At 50.2% G+C, this 12,302-nt stretch overlaps 2 protein-coding genes across 5 annotated transcripts in view; one reads left to right on the plus strand and one right to left on the minus strand.

The window, feature by feature from the left end:
- Positions 1–2,134: 2,134 nt before the first annotated feature.
- Positions 2,135–10,554, minus strand: LOC115602111 (argininosuccinate lyase). Its single transcript, XM_030472893.1, has 17 exons — positions 10,443–10,554; positions 10,291–10,352; positions 8,786–8,980; positions 7,629–7,712; positions 7,231–7,287; positions 6,882–6,979; positions 6,180–6,257; positions 5,829–5,906; positions 5,667–5,719; positions 5,242–5,304; positions 4,933–5,047; positions 4,212–4,296; positions 3,980–4,039; positions 3,620–3,703; positions 3,337–3,417; positions 2,853–2,959; positions 2,135–2,375 (listed from the first exon to the last, which is right to left on the minus strand). The coding sequence occupies exons 2-17, from the start codon at positions 10,300–10,302 to the stop codon at positions 2,225–2,227; spliced, it is 1,401 nt and encodes a 466-aa protein (XP_030328753.1). The 5' UTR covers positions 10,303–10,352; positions 10,443–10,554; the 3' UTR covers positions 2,135–2,224.
- The window catches only part of CRCP (CGRP receptor component), a 41,729-nt gene continuing 36,651 nt past the window's right edge, over positions 7,225–12,302 (plus strand). For 2 of the 4 annotated variants that reach the window (XM_030472894.1, XM_030472896.1), the window contains exons 1-3: positions 7,235–7,393; positions 8,827–8,906; positions 10,159–10,372. In XM_030472894.1, the coding sequence (XP_030328754.1) occupies positions 10,188–10,372 (185 nt within the window). In that variant the 5' untranslated portion in view covers positions 7,235–7,393; positions 8,827–8,906; positions 10,159–10,187. Of the gene's footprint in view, positions 7,394–8,826; positions 8,907–10,158; positions 10,373–12,302 lie in introns of all 4 variants that reach the window. The other 2 variants (XM_030472897.1, XM_030472895.1) reach the window with 2 other exon arrangements.

A 12,302-nucleotide genomic window follows, 5' to 3' on the forward strand; every position in this document is an offset into this window, starting at 1 on the left:
TTGCCGACGACACCAAGCTGTGTGGTTTGGTTGATACGCTGGAGGGAAGGGATGCCATCCAGAGGGACCTTGACACGCTTGTGAGGTGGGCCGATGCCAACCTTATGAAGTTTAACCAAGCCAAGTGTAAGGTCCTGCACCTGGATCGGGGCAATCCCAGGCACTGCTACAGGCTGGGCAGAGAAGAGATTCAGAGCAGCCCTGCAGAGAAGGACTTGGGGGTGTTGGTTGACGAGAAGCTTAACATGAGCCGGCTTCAGTGTGCGCTTGCAGCCCAGAAAGCCAACCGTATCCTGGGCTGCATCAAAAGAAGTGTGACCAGCAGGTCAAAGGAGGTGATCCTGCCCCTCTACTCTGCCCTTGTGAGACCTCACTTGGAGTACTGCATACAGTTCTGGTGTCCTCAACATAAAAAGGACATGGAGCTGTTGGAGCGAGTCCAGAGGAGGCCACGAGGATGATAAGAGGGCTGGAGCACCTCCCGTATGAAGACAGGCTGAGAGAGTTGGGGCTGTTCAGCCTGGAGAAGAGAAGGCTGCGTGCAGACCTCACAGCAGCTTCCAGTATCTGAAGGGGGTCTATAAGGATGCTGGGGAAGGACTCTTCCTTAGGGACTGTAGTGGTAGGACAAGGGGTAATGGGTTCAAACTTGAACAGGGGAAGTTTAGATTAGATATAAGGAAGAAGTTCTTTACAGTGAGGGTGGTGAAGCACTGGAATGGGTTGCCCAGGGAGGTTGCGGATGCTCCATCCCTGGTGGTGTTCAAGGCCAGGTTGGACAGAGCCTTGGACCACATGGTTTAGGGCAAGGTGTCCCTGCCCATGGCAGGGGGGTTGGAACTAGATGATCTTAAGGTCCTTTCCAACCCTTACTATTCTATGATTCTATGATTCTATGTTTCTATTATTCCCTGAGCAGCCTTGTCGTGGTTTAAACCCAGCCAGTATCTAAGTACCAGCAGCCCCTGGTACTTATCCCAGCACCAGGTGGGAGGGGGAGAATGGAAAGAATGTAAACCTCACGGGTTGAGATAAGACCAGTTTAATAATTAAAGTACAGTTTAATACTACTAATAATAATAATGATAAGGGAAATAACAAGGGGAGAGAATATAAAACTAAAAGGGAAAAGGAAAAAGAACAATAAACACAAGTGAGGCCCAGTACAATTGCTCAGCAGCCGCCAACCGATATCCAGCCCGACCTGAGCAGTGATCTGCCCTGCCAGGTAACTCCCCCCAGTTTCTGTACTGGGCATGACGTGCTGTGGTATGGAATACCCCTTTGGCTACTTTAGGTCAGGTGTCCTGTCTCTGCTCTCTCCTGTCTTCTTGTGCCCCTCCTCATGGCAGAGCATGAGAGACTGAAAAGTCCTTGAATTGGAGTAAGCATTACTTAGCAATAACTAAAACACTGGTGGGTTACCAGCATTGTTCTCAGGCTAAAGCTGAAATACAGCTCTGTACCAGCTACTAGGAAGGAAATTAACTCTATCCCAGCTGAAATCAGGATAGGCCTGTTCCAGTGCTTGACAATTCTTCTGGTGAAGAAATTTTTCCTAATATCCTGCCCTGGTGCAGCTTGAGACAATTTCCTTTTGTGCTATCACTTGTTACTTGGAAGAAGAGACTGACCCCACCTCACTACAACCTCCTATCAGGCAGCTGTAGAGAGCAATAAGGTCGCCCCTGAACCTTCTCCAGACTAAGCCCCACGCTTTCCTTCAGCTGTTCCCCATCAGACCTGTGCACCAGGCCCTCCACCAGCTCCGTTGCCCTTCTCTGGACATACTCCAGCACCTCAATGTCTTAGAGTGAGTGGCCCAAATCTGAACACAGGATTCAAGGTGCGGTCTCACCAGTGTCAGGTACAAAGGAACACTCAATTCCCTAGTCCACCACCCTCCATTCCAAGAGACACATTTTCAGGTCTCTTGCTGTAAGAAAGACACTCCTGCTGCTCTCACCGTACCAGCCCCTCAGATCTTGAACACCCCCTAACCCAGCTCCACTGCCAGGGAGGGGAGGCCACAGGCCCATGTTCTTTCACACCAGTGAACATTTCCCTAAGCCTCACAAGGGCTGAGAAAGCCCAGCTCAGCCATGCCCTTAAGAAGGAAGACACAAGACAGGAGTTTCAGTGAACTACATACACCACAGTGTTTATTAACTCCAGATTAGTGATATAAGCACAACATTGCATCCACGGGATCTCTCCCCACACTCTAAGCCTGTTCCTTCAGCCTCTTGAGCAGCTCCCTCAGGTGATCGATCTGGGCACCCACACTGCTCTTGGCAGTGCCCCCCATGGCCGTGTACTGCTCCACACTGTTGAAGAAGTTGAAGACCTGGGAGACGTCGCTGCCAAACAGGGGGCTGGGGAGGCAAAGAGAAGAGTGTCAGTGGAGAGCACTGGGTGCTGCTGCCTGGCTTGAGGTGCTCACTGCTTGTGGAGATGGTGAAGGAGGGGACATGGAGCCTTTTTGGAAGGGAAAAGGCCTCCTGCAGCCCTGCTTCTGCACTTGTAGTGCCTGAGTGTAGCTGCTTGAGGCAGATCAGAGAGCCAGCTCCACAGGCGGAAGTCTGGAGCCAAACTGTTCTGCAGGGCTGGTGCCCCCAGCTCAGGGCATGAGTTTCATCCAGTCCCTCCCAATAGCTGCTGCCCGTGGCCTGCTGGAGCTGCGTGGTAGTGATGTTGTCCCCATCCTGTGTTGTGAGGGCCAGCAGTAACAGCATTGATTTGGGGGTGTTGTCTGGCCCAGGTGATTTGGGAAAGGGCATCATAAGGAAGCCTGTATGAAGGGAGGGTGATACCTGCCTGTTGAGGGAAGTCATGGTAAAAGTGATACAAACCTGATGCTCTTCAGGTCATCCAGGCTGAGATTGTTGATGGGGATGCCTTTAGTCTCAGCAAGGTGGACGGCCTTTCCAGTGTCAATGTGGGCTTGTCTGAATGGCATCTGCAGTGAGAAGCAGAGGCCACAGTCAGTGACCAAGCAGTGGGGATGTTTTCCAAAGGAAAAAAGAAATGGATGTGCTCTCTTTTTTGGTTGGCTTGTTTTCACCTAGGGCAATGCAATCTCAATCCGGGTTTTCTGGGGTGTGAAGAGGGGAGGAGTTAGTAGGTAAAACTCCACCTGTAAATTACTATCAAGTCCACCCGGGAGCAGTTCCGCTACTTGAGATACATGTAAAGAATAGGTTTCCAGCTTTCGTGTTTGTTCACCCAGACTGATCAACACCTGGGAACAGAACACAAGGCCTTATCTCAGGCCTTCGCTGAGCAGTATTCTCCATCCAAAGAAATCACAGCTTCTAGTCTCCCCCTGACACTTACTCCTTTATGAACCAAGTAGAGGGCCAGGTCAGATGACAGGATCTCGGGGCTCAGAGCCCTCTCCATGTTCTCCTTGTTGATCTGCAGAAGGAGGGTCAGAAGGAGACATTACCATCAACTCTTCCTTGGGGCCATAATTAGCTGACAGTGGTGGCCATGATGAGCAGTATGAGTGAGCCACTGAAGAGCCTTCATCTTAGGACCAGTCTAGAGCTTGTTTACCCGTGATACCCACGCAATGTGCATCCCAACCATGTTCAGTAGTGAGAGCCTGAAGCCTTACCTGGAGGGTAGAAATCACTCCAGTGGCCACCTGGAGCACAGCATTCAGGGTGTCCACAACATCAAAGACAGCCTCCTTGTCCTCCTGCATTAAAACAGGGATGGAAACTGCTGTGAGTCAACCTGGTGCAGCCCAAAAGCCCAACCAAGAGCCTGAGCAGCCCGGCCAGCAGAGCCGGGGGCTCATCCCAGGTGCTTCTCTGTGGCCATGGTACCAAGTGCATTGTGCTGAGCCTCAGCCCCTTCCTTAAACCCTGCCCACAAGCAGGGCCTGTGCAGGGACAGGGACTGGCAAGTCTGCTCCAAAGTAGAAGAGAGGTGTGTGCGTGAGAGGCCCTGAGACAGCCAGCATGTGTTTTACCTGCAGATCCTTGTTGTAGGTGCTTGGAAGGCCTTTGAGAACCATGAGAATAGAAGCCAGCTGCAGAGAGAAACAGGCGAGGTGGTTAGGTGCAGGAAGAGAAGCACATTGCCCCAGCAGAGGTGAAGAGCCCAGCCTGGGCACATTTCTTTGAGCAGAGGCAAGAAGCAGGAACATTCCTCAGCCCTGTATGAGCAGTTTCCCCATCCTCTTCTCTCCGGAGCCGGCTCACCCGTCCAAACACTCGTCCAGCTTTGCTGCGGATCAGTTCCAGGCTATCGGGGTTCTTCTTCTGAGGCATCAGGCTGCTGCCAGTGCTGGAAGAAAGGTGTGTGGGGTGTAACAGTGAGCAGGACCCCAGCCCTTACAGACACAGGTCAGGCAACATCGTGGTACAGCCCTCCAAAAGCAACACATCAGTCCCCTTCCCCAGACTCCTGTTTAGGTGTAGGGAAGCAGTGAACTGAGTTTCTCATGTTTCCCACAGCAAAGCCTTTGATTTTGCAGTCCTGTGTGGAGCTAACAGGCAGTTCCACCTCTCAGAGGCAGCAAAGAGGAGATTTGCCCTCAAGCCTGCCCATGGCTGGTATCACAGATCAGCTTTCCTTCTGTGACAACAGAGAGGGAGCGCTGTGTTGTGCTGCCCCAAGAGACAGGAAGTGTGTTGGGATTGCAAACCGGGCCAGGCAGGGAAGGCTTTGGCAGGCAGTGGCAGCAGAGGAGGAAGTTGTCTGTGCCAGCAGTTGCTGGGGAGGAGCTGAATGCAGGCTTGGTTGAGTTGCCAGAATCAGAAAGAAGTGTTCAGGACTGAGGGATATTCACCCTACGGCTGCCTTTCTGCCAGCCTTTTAATGCTGTGTCAGCCTGGGGCAGCAGGGAGACCCCAAACACTGTCTCATTCTCTCAGGTGAGGATAGCAGAAGAGGATTACTCTCCAGAGACCAAAAACTTACCAGTAGGTATCAGAGAGGGTCACAAAGCCAAACTCGCTGGTGCTGTAGATGATGAGATCTTCAGCCATCTTGCTCAGGTGGATCATCAGCAGGGTGGCAAAAGAGAGGAATTCCACTGCAGAGAAGGCAGGAAATCAGAAGGTGAAAAAGGTGCTTGTTTGCTTGACAACCCAGGGAGCCCTGAGTGGGGCTTTGGACTTTCTTCCTAGTGAGGGATTTCAGTCCCTTTATGAAGAGAAGTGAACTAGAAAGGTCTCAGAAGGCTGCTTCTAGAATAGTGTTGGGAAGAAGGGATTGAGTTGTGCTTACCCACAAAGTCTCTCTCACTAACAGCATCCATGCTGTTCAGGCTGATGGAGGCAAAGTCCAGCTCTGTAAGGAAGGTGAGGGACAGAGGAAGTCAGGCTTGGTATAACTGCACCTAGAATATAGCAGTTTGCCCCAGCATGCAGGTGACCCTGAGTGTTTGAATAGTCCCAGGAACACAAACACATTTAACTGTTATGCTGCCTGGGGTCTTTGTTATTAGTCCAGGCAGGCAGCGTGCAGCAGAGTGAGCTCTTCCTGCTCACAGCTAACAGGCATTGCCTGTCTCTTTGCAGTAAAAAGCCTTATGAAAGAAAGGCTTGGCTCCACCACAGGGTATTATGGTGCCATTGTAAGCCATATACGAATGCTTCCCTCCCTTCTAGATATTACAGGTAGTCAAGTGTCACTTGTATGGAGACATTTACCACTACGCAGAAGCTCTCTATCAATTTCCAGTGGGTTGCCAGCCAAAGCACCGCTGCCAGGGAAGAAAGAAACAGAAGTCATGCAAGATACCCAACCAAAACTGAGCTCTAGGAAGCAGAGAAGGCAGAGCAAAGCAATGTCCGGCAATTACCCAAACTTACCTTCCCAAAGGCAAGACGTTCATCCTCCTCTTCATATCTCCCAGGCGCTCAGAGTCACGGGTCAGAGCAACAGCATGGCTGGGAAAGGACATGAGAGGTGAAGCACCTGATGTCAGAAAGTGTCACACAACCCAAGAGGTGAGAGTGGCCAAAGGATGGAGCATACAGGAGTCAGCCTCTGCTGCCCACTCAGTGCTTGGATCAGAGCCACACAGGGAGCTCCTGTTCCAGTGTGCAAGGTTATCTCTGGTTTGTCACCACCCCTCAGAGGATGATGCCCTTCTAGGCTCCAGCTGAGCATGGCCTCAGGTGTGGAGAAAGGCCCCTGCAGCCAAGTGTGAAGGTGGTTACCTGAGCAAGAACTGGCTCCATCTGATGGGCTGAGCTTTCTGCAGGTGGGTGTAGCCAGGCAAGATAACATCAATTTCTCTGCATGTGAAAGGAGAGAAAGAGGTGAGCAGCAGCTGTGAGGATACCAGCAGTGGCAGGTACAGTCCAGGGGTTTCTAGCAAGGTCACAAAGAGAACATCTTCAGCATAAACCAACTGAAGCTGGTTTATCTCTGTCTCCCTGTCGCCTGCTACCTAAGCACATGGGGTTTAGATCTCCCGATCTTCTAGAGTGGTGCATCTGCCATAGGCTTCCCTGGAAATTTGCAGGCAGAGATTCCCCAGTCCACCAGCAGTTTGGAGTGAGGTGTGTAAGGAGCAGAGTTAAACAGGGAGTTTACACACCTGAGCTTTTCTCATATTTAGCAACCTGAACCATGTTCCCCACTCCTTCAGATGGATTTGGTCCTTTGAAAGTCTTGTCTGCACCTCCCACCTCAATTCCTTTGCCTGGATTCACTGGGGGAAGAGGAAGGTCTCTGTGATGTGAAGTGTAGGGAAAGAGGTTCCACTGCCTTTCCCTGTGCTACCACACACTGCCTGTCTGTCTGTAACTTCCTCTGCAGGAGACCCTGCTGCTGCCCTCATTGGGGCCAGTCAAAGAGCAAGCCTAGAAGTCTCCTGGGCCTATGAGACGAAGGTCTTGGATTTGGAAAGGACTTACATGGCAGCACGTTCCACCAGGGTCTTAATGAGCTGCAGGAGGTGATTGGAGATGACAGAGATGGAATTCCTCATGAACAGCTTCAAGTCAGTCACAACCTGTATGAGATTGGCCACAGTCAGACATAGCAGAATGTGATATATGTAGTGACTGGCCACTTTTACTGCAAAGTAATCCTATTGTTTTCTGTGTAATGGGAAGGTGCATCTTCCTGTCATCATTTGGTCATTTTGATGTGGTAATGTCAGTATATCTTGCTCCTCAGGAAGAGAGCCAAAGGCAATTTTCATCTAAGGTCTCCTGAAGTGAGGTGGGGGAGAAGTAGAAAGGATTCAGATTCTGTACGTACCTGATCATTCCTGCTTCTTCCAGTGTGCAGCTTTCCAGCTATGTCTCCAATCAGCTCCTGAGGACAAGAGGAGGATTTCTGTCAGTATCTCTGTACTCTAAGCAGCAGACACCATGTGAGCAGACCTCATCCCTGCCTGGAAGGGACCCAGCTCTAGGATCCTGTGAGTAGCCATGGGATCCCTTCTGGGGAAGGGCAGGTTTGGGTTCTAGAGTTGTACAGTGCCTCTTCCACAACAGGGGTCTTGGAGCCACTTGACTGTGGCTCTAGTGCCTCTAGTCTAGAGGCGCTAGACCAGGAGTCTAGTGGAATTTCACAGTAGGACAGAGGTACAAGCACTTTATGTCAGGCAGATCCAGCTCCAGAGGAGCAGGAACAAGAGGTTAGGGGACCCAAACCTTTAGTCTGCGTTCGTTGGCAGTGTGGATATCCTCATCAGTGTGTTTCACCACAAAGGCTCCTTTAGACCATTCCTCAGAGATCTACAAACATCAGCAGAAACACCAGTCAGCCTCTACAGTTACCCTGATGCTGTGCATGAGTATCCTCAGGAAATACCAATTTCTGCCATCCCAGTGGAAATCAAAGTGTTAAGTCTCACATGAGCTCTGGCATTCCTGTTCTCTCACCCAAGGCTGGCTGCTTGCTCTATCCCAATATTCTATACCGCACTTGATGGGATTCCTCTCTCTCCCCATGATGATTCTGCAGTGTTCTGGCTATAGGAGGATTTAAGCATTGCAGCAAAAAGTGAGCTCATTGTCCACCAGGATTTTCCTATACAAACATTGTATAGAGTCACCATTGTCCGTGGTGGGTGAGCAAGAACAATGGGATATTTTCTATGCAGGCTATGCATTGCCTGCTTCTGACTCGGGCAGCCAGACACAGCAGGATCCCAACTGCCAGCAGGAAAAGAATATTCCTAATTCATAGGGAAACAATTCCTGGTGACCGTGCAGTGTGAAGAGGCTGGGCAGGTCACACTGAGCACACCTCACCGCGGCACCGGGGCTGCCATGATGAGCATTGGCAACGTGCTCATCAGGGCTTCAGGCTTTCACTGAGGGCTTCTCGGCTGTTTCACATCCCACTGTTGGGCTCTGGGGCCTTTAGTGGGATGCAGTTTGAGCATCCATCCCCTGCCCAGAATGACTCCAGTGTCTCCATGGGCCCATCATGTCTGTGACTTAGGGCAGCATTCCCTTTCAGGAAAGCACTTCAGCACATGCCTAGCTGCAAGGAATAGGACATGAGGACATGGAAAGATTCTCTTTCCAGTGAGGCACTGGAACAGGTTGCCCAAAGAAGTCGTAAATGCTCCATCCCTGGCAGTGTTCAAGGCCAGGTTGGATGGAGTCGTGGGTGACATGGTCTAGTGTGTGGTGTCCATTCCCACAGCAGGGGGGTTGGAACTGGATGATTTTAAGGTCCTTTCCAACCCAAACTATTCTATGATTCTTTAGAACAGCAGCTCAGGAGGCTACTAGGGATGTTGTCAGAGAAGGAGCCATTCATTCCCGCACGTACGATAGTTTGCGAAGGAAATAAATACCTTTTCCAGGCCACTCAAGATCTTCTCCATCTCACTTTTAGGCAGGATTCCAGTCTTCTCCAAGGCTTTGGCATAAGCTATGCTTCCCTGGATATCAACTTCAGCCAGTCTCTGATCATAGGTAATGGAAGCGCTGAGCATCTCCATGACTGGATCTCTGCTTCCAACAAACCTTCCTGCCATCATTTTATCCCCCTACAAGTAATAAAGTTAAGAGGCATTCTTAAAAGACTTTCTGATATATCCCCTATAAATTGTCAATGTCCATGCTACTCCTTATCCAAGTATAAGTGAGGACATACTCAGGAATGTTTTCAGTTTGTACCATTAACCAGAAATCCCTGGAATTTATGACCTGTCAGGTCTGCTCAGGAATCCTCCCAGTTGCTTTACTCCTGCAAGAGTCTGGAGGGAGTATGTCCTATCCATGATCTTATGTAAAAGAGTATCAGGGCATATGATGCAAGACCAGCAGGGATCTCTTTTAAGGCAGCTGCTGATCACTGACCCTTTGATAAGTCTCCTGGCAGAGAATAAAGTATGGGATTCAGGGATATGGTGAAAGCTATATAGTGAAACCTACTGTTACTTGAAATGATAATTTTTAAACCCCGACTCTTTGAGGGAGACTATAACAAAATAGTTGACAACGAGCTGTGGGCCAGCACAAGCCACATCCTCTAAAACACTCCTGTAACTATGAAGTGCTTGAAGTTATCGTTTGAAGCATCTCCAGTCTCCATGAGGTGCTTGAAAGCTTTGGCATAAAATTAGCAGAAAACTGGTTAAGGTGCAGATTGCATAAAGGGAGGTCTGGATCCCTTTTGGTGTTAGGAATGTTCGAGTAAAGAGAAAAGGAAAGAAAAAACCCCACAGCCCCAATACCCTGCACAAGGTCTGTGGAGCAGCGCGGCGCTGGGCTGCCCGCCCGCTACCATGGACAGCGGCACAGCCGGGGACCGGCGCCCCGAGCAACCCCTTCCCCAGGGCCTGAACCAAGGAGGGGAGGAGAACCCGAGAGGAGAGCAGGAGAGAGCCCGTGGAGGCAGGGCGCAGGCACAGGGCGCTGAAGATCCCGTTTTTGAAACGGGTTTGTCAGTAGGAGCTGTGAGGGGGAAATTGGAATTGGAAAAGCAAAGTTTTGCAGCTCCTGGCTGAGAAACCAGGGTGAATGGGAAACCAGGAAACCCCAGTCCCTGGGGTGAATGGCAGAGGGGATGGTGCGTGAAAAAGTGCTGGGAGCTGAGTGCTGAATGGGGAAGAGGTACCCAAGCATATCCCAACTACTGTGGGTTTTCGCTGGAATCAGAGGTGGGTCACTGGAACTATTGCAACAGATATGTTTGCTGTCCCCTTCTCCATTTAAAACCCAGGAAAACAAATCAAGAAGAGAAGCACCCAAATGAGCATGGCAGATTGCAGTGCTGGGGCTATCATGCAGCTGAGCCTGTGTTTGCCAGAGCACCCCGAGACCACCCCTCCGGAGAAGCAAAGTTCACCCTCACCTCGCCTGCCATTGCTGACGATGTTCTGCTCCTCTGCGCAGCGATCCCGCAACTGGTGCGACCTGTGGAACAGCGCAGTGAGGTGAGACGAGATGAGGGTCCCGGTACCGGTACCACTCCAGGTCCCGGTGCCCGGCGCTGGCCCCGCTCACCTGCTCCGCAGCTCAGCCCCGGCCGGTCGCTCGCTGTTCCCCGGCCCCGCCGCCCGCTTTTACACGCTTGTGCGCGGGGCTGGCGGCTCGTCCCGCCCCAGCGGGGCGGGGTTTCCCCGAGGCCGGCCCCGCTCCGGTCCCCCCCTCAGGCCCCTTTCGCCCTTCCTACCCCCCAACTGCCTCCGGCCCCTGTTCGGTGGTTAGCAAGTCAGGGAGAGAAGTTTCTTTGGAGGCAGGGTGGCCGCAAGGAGGAGGGTCGGGAGAGATGTTCTCATGTTGCTTGTTGTGAAGTTGCTGGTGTAGCTTGAGGCAGTGCTCCGGCAGTGCCAGAGTGTCTTGTGTGTGGACGGGTCGGTCCTTTTCCGGGAATATCATCGTACTGAAGGAGTCACATCACTCCCTGTCATAGCCCTCTAATGAGTAATCTTTGACAGGAATTGGTATGATGGTGGATCATTGTTGCTCTGTCCCCATTGCCACCCCAGCAAACACACAAGAACAGAATAGCTGGGAGCTAGTTGCTCTTTCCCATTTTCATGTGGATAAAGCTTTTCACCCCACCTGAAAGGATGCTGCAGCTCCAGCTGTGGGGCTCCCTTTGCTGTCACTATTTGCATGGGGTCACTCTTGCCAAGAGGTTCCTGTGAGCCTCAGGCTGTGGCTGTGGGGTGTGAGGTTCTGTTCTGAAGTCTTGGCAAACAGCCTGTCTCTTAAACTCATCAAACCTCAACTATCATGGAAGTAAAGAACCAATTTAAAGTACAAGAGAGCTTTGGGAGCAGCAACTCGCAAAGCTACGGCTCAGCACCAATTCCTCATGAGCTCCTCACACACAGCACTTTTGCGCTTGCAGGTTTGCCTTACTGAGTCCACTAATATGGTATAATATTTTTCCATCTGCATGCTCCAAACCTTTCACAGAGCTTGGGAAACATATTCCAGCTTTCTCATCCATGTTTTATTGGGTCCTTTTCTTTCCTTTAACTGACCCACTTGTCCTTTTCTACTGTTCTCTCAGTTCTGCAACTCACCTCCTTTTCCTTTTTACACTTGGACATTTACATTAGGAAAGATCATTTGTGACTGTGTTCCTTCCAACTGTGAAATCCCCCATTTTTACCCTTTTTCTTTCCTTATTCACTCTTTAGGAGTGTCCTTGTCCTTTCTCTGGGCTTTGACAGGAGATTGCTGATGTGTTGGGAAAATAGTAACACTGAATTTGTAACCAGAGTGAATCAATGTCAGTAACATCTTATTAATCTGTGTCTGATATTACATGTGGCAAGGACGTGTGCTTTCACATGGGATCTGTCAGCAGTATCACTGTGTGTTCAGCAAACTTCAGAGGGATTAGTTTGCTTATAGTGTGCTGCTTAACTCCTGTCCCAGTTTGTAGCTAGGAGATTATTCATTCTCCCTTTCCCCATTTTTAGATGAAACCGGCAATAACTATCCTTTCTGTATAATAAGCAATGTAGAATATAGAGTAATATATTTTTATAGTAAAAATGGAAGTGAAACTTCCAAGCAGAAGTCATTAATGTAAATTGAACATTAAAGAAATAGCACTTCTTAAAGGTGCTTGGAACTGGAGAGTTGGACTTTTTTGAAGGGAAAACAGTGAAACGGCATTGCAAAATAGGTTTTCTGATGCACGCTGGAATGGATTCTCATTACCGTCTTCTCAATTTGATCTGGTTTGGATGGCTCTCCACTTCCCATCATCTTCTTTCAGTATTTGCTTAGTGAAACAGGGAGATTAACCCCCAAATCCCCATGGTTCAAACCCAAGGAAGGCCTGAGAGAAAGGTCTTCCACTTATTTTCCCTTGTGGCACATCATTCATGCATTAATATTCCC

This window comes from Strigops habroptila (assembly GCF_004027225.2).
Source record: "Strigops habroptila isolate Jane chromosome 13 unlocalized genomic scaffold, bStrHab1.2.pri S16, whole genome shotgun sequence".
NCBI lineage: Eukaryota > Metazoa > Chordata > Aves > Psittaciformes > Psittacidae > Strigops > Strigops habroptila.

Coding starts and splice junctions, on each gene's coding strand:
- LOC115602111 (XM_030472893.1), bottom strand. Junction 4,040..4,211: donor CTGGACGAGTGTTTGGACGG/GTGAGCCGGCTC, acceptor TTCTCTCTGCAG/CTGGCTTCTATTCTCATGGT. Junction 2,376..2,852: donor GATGACCTGAAGAGCATCAG/GTTTGTATCACT, acceptor TTGCCTCCCCAG/CCCCCTGTTTGGCAGCGACG.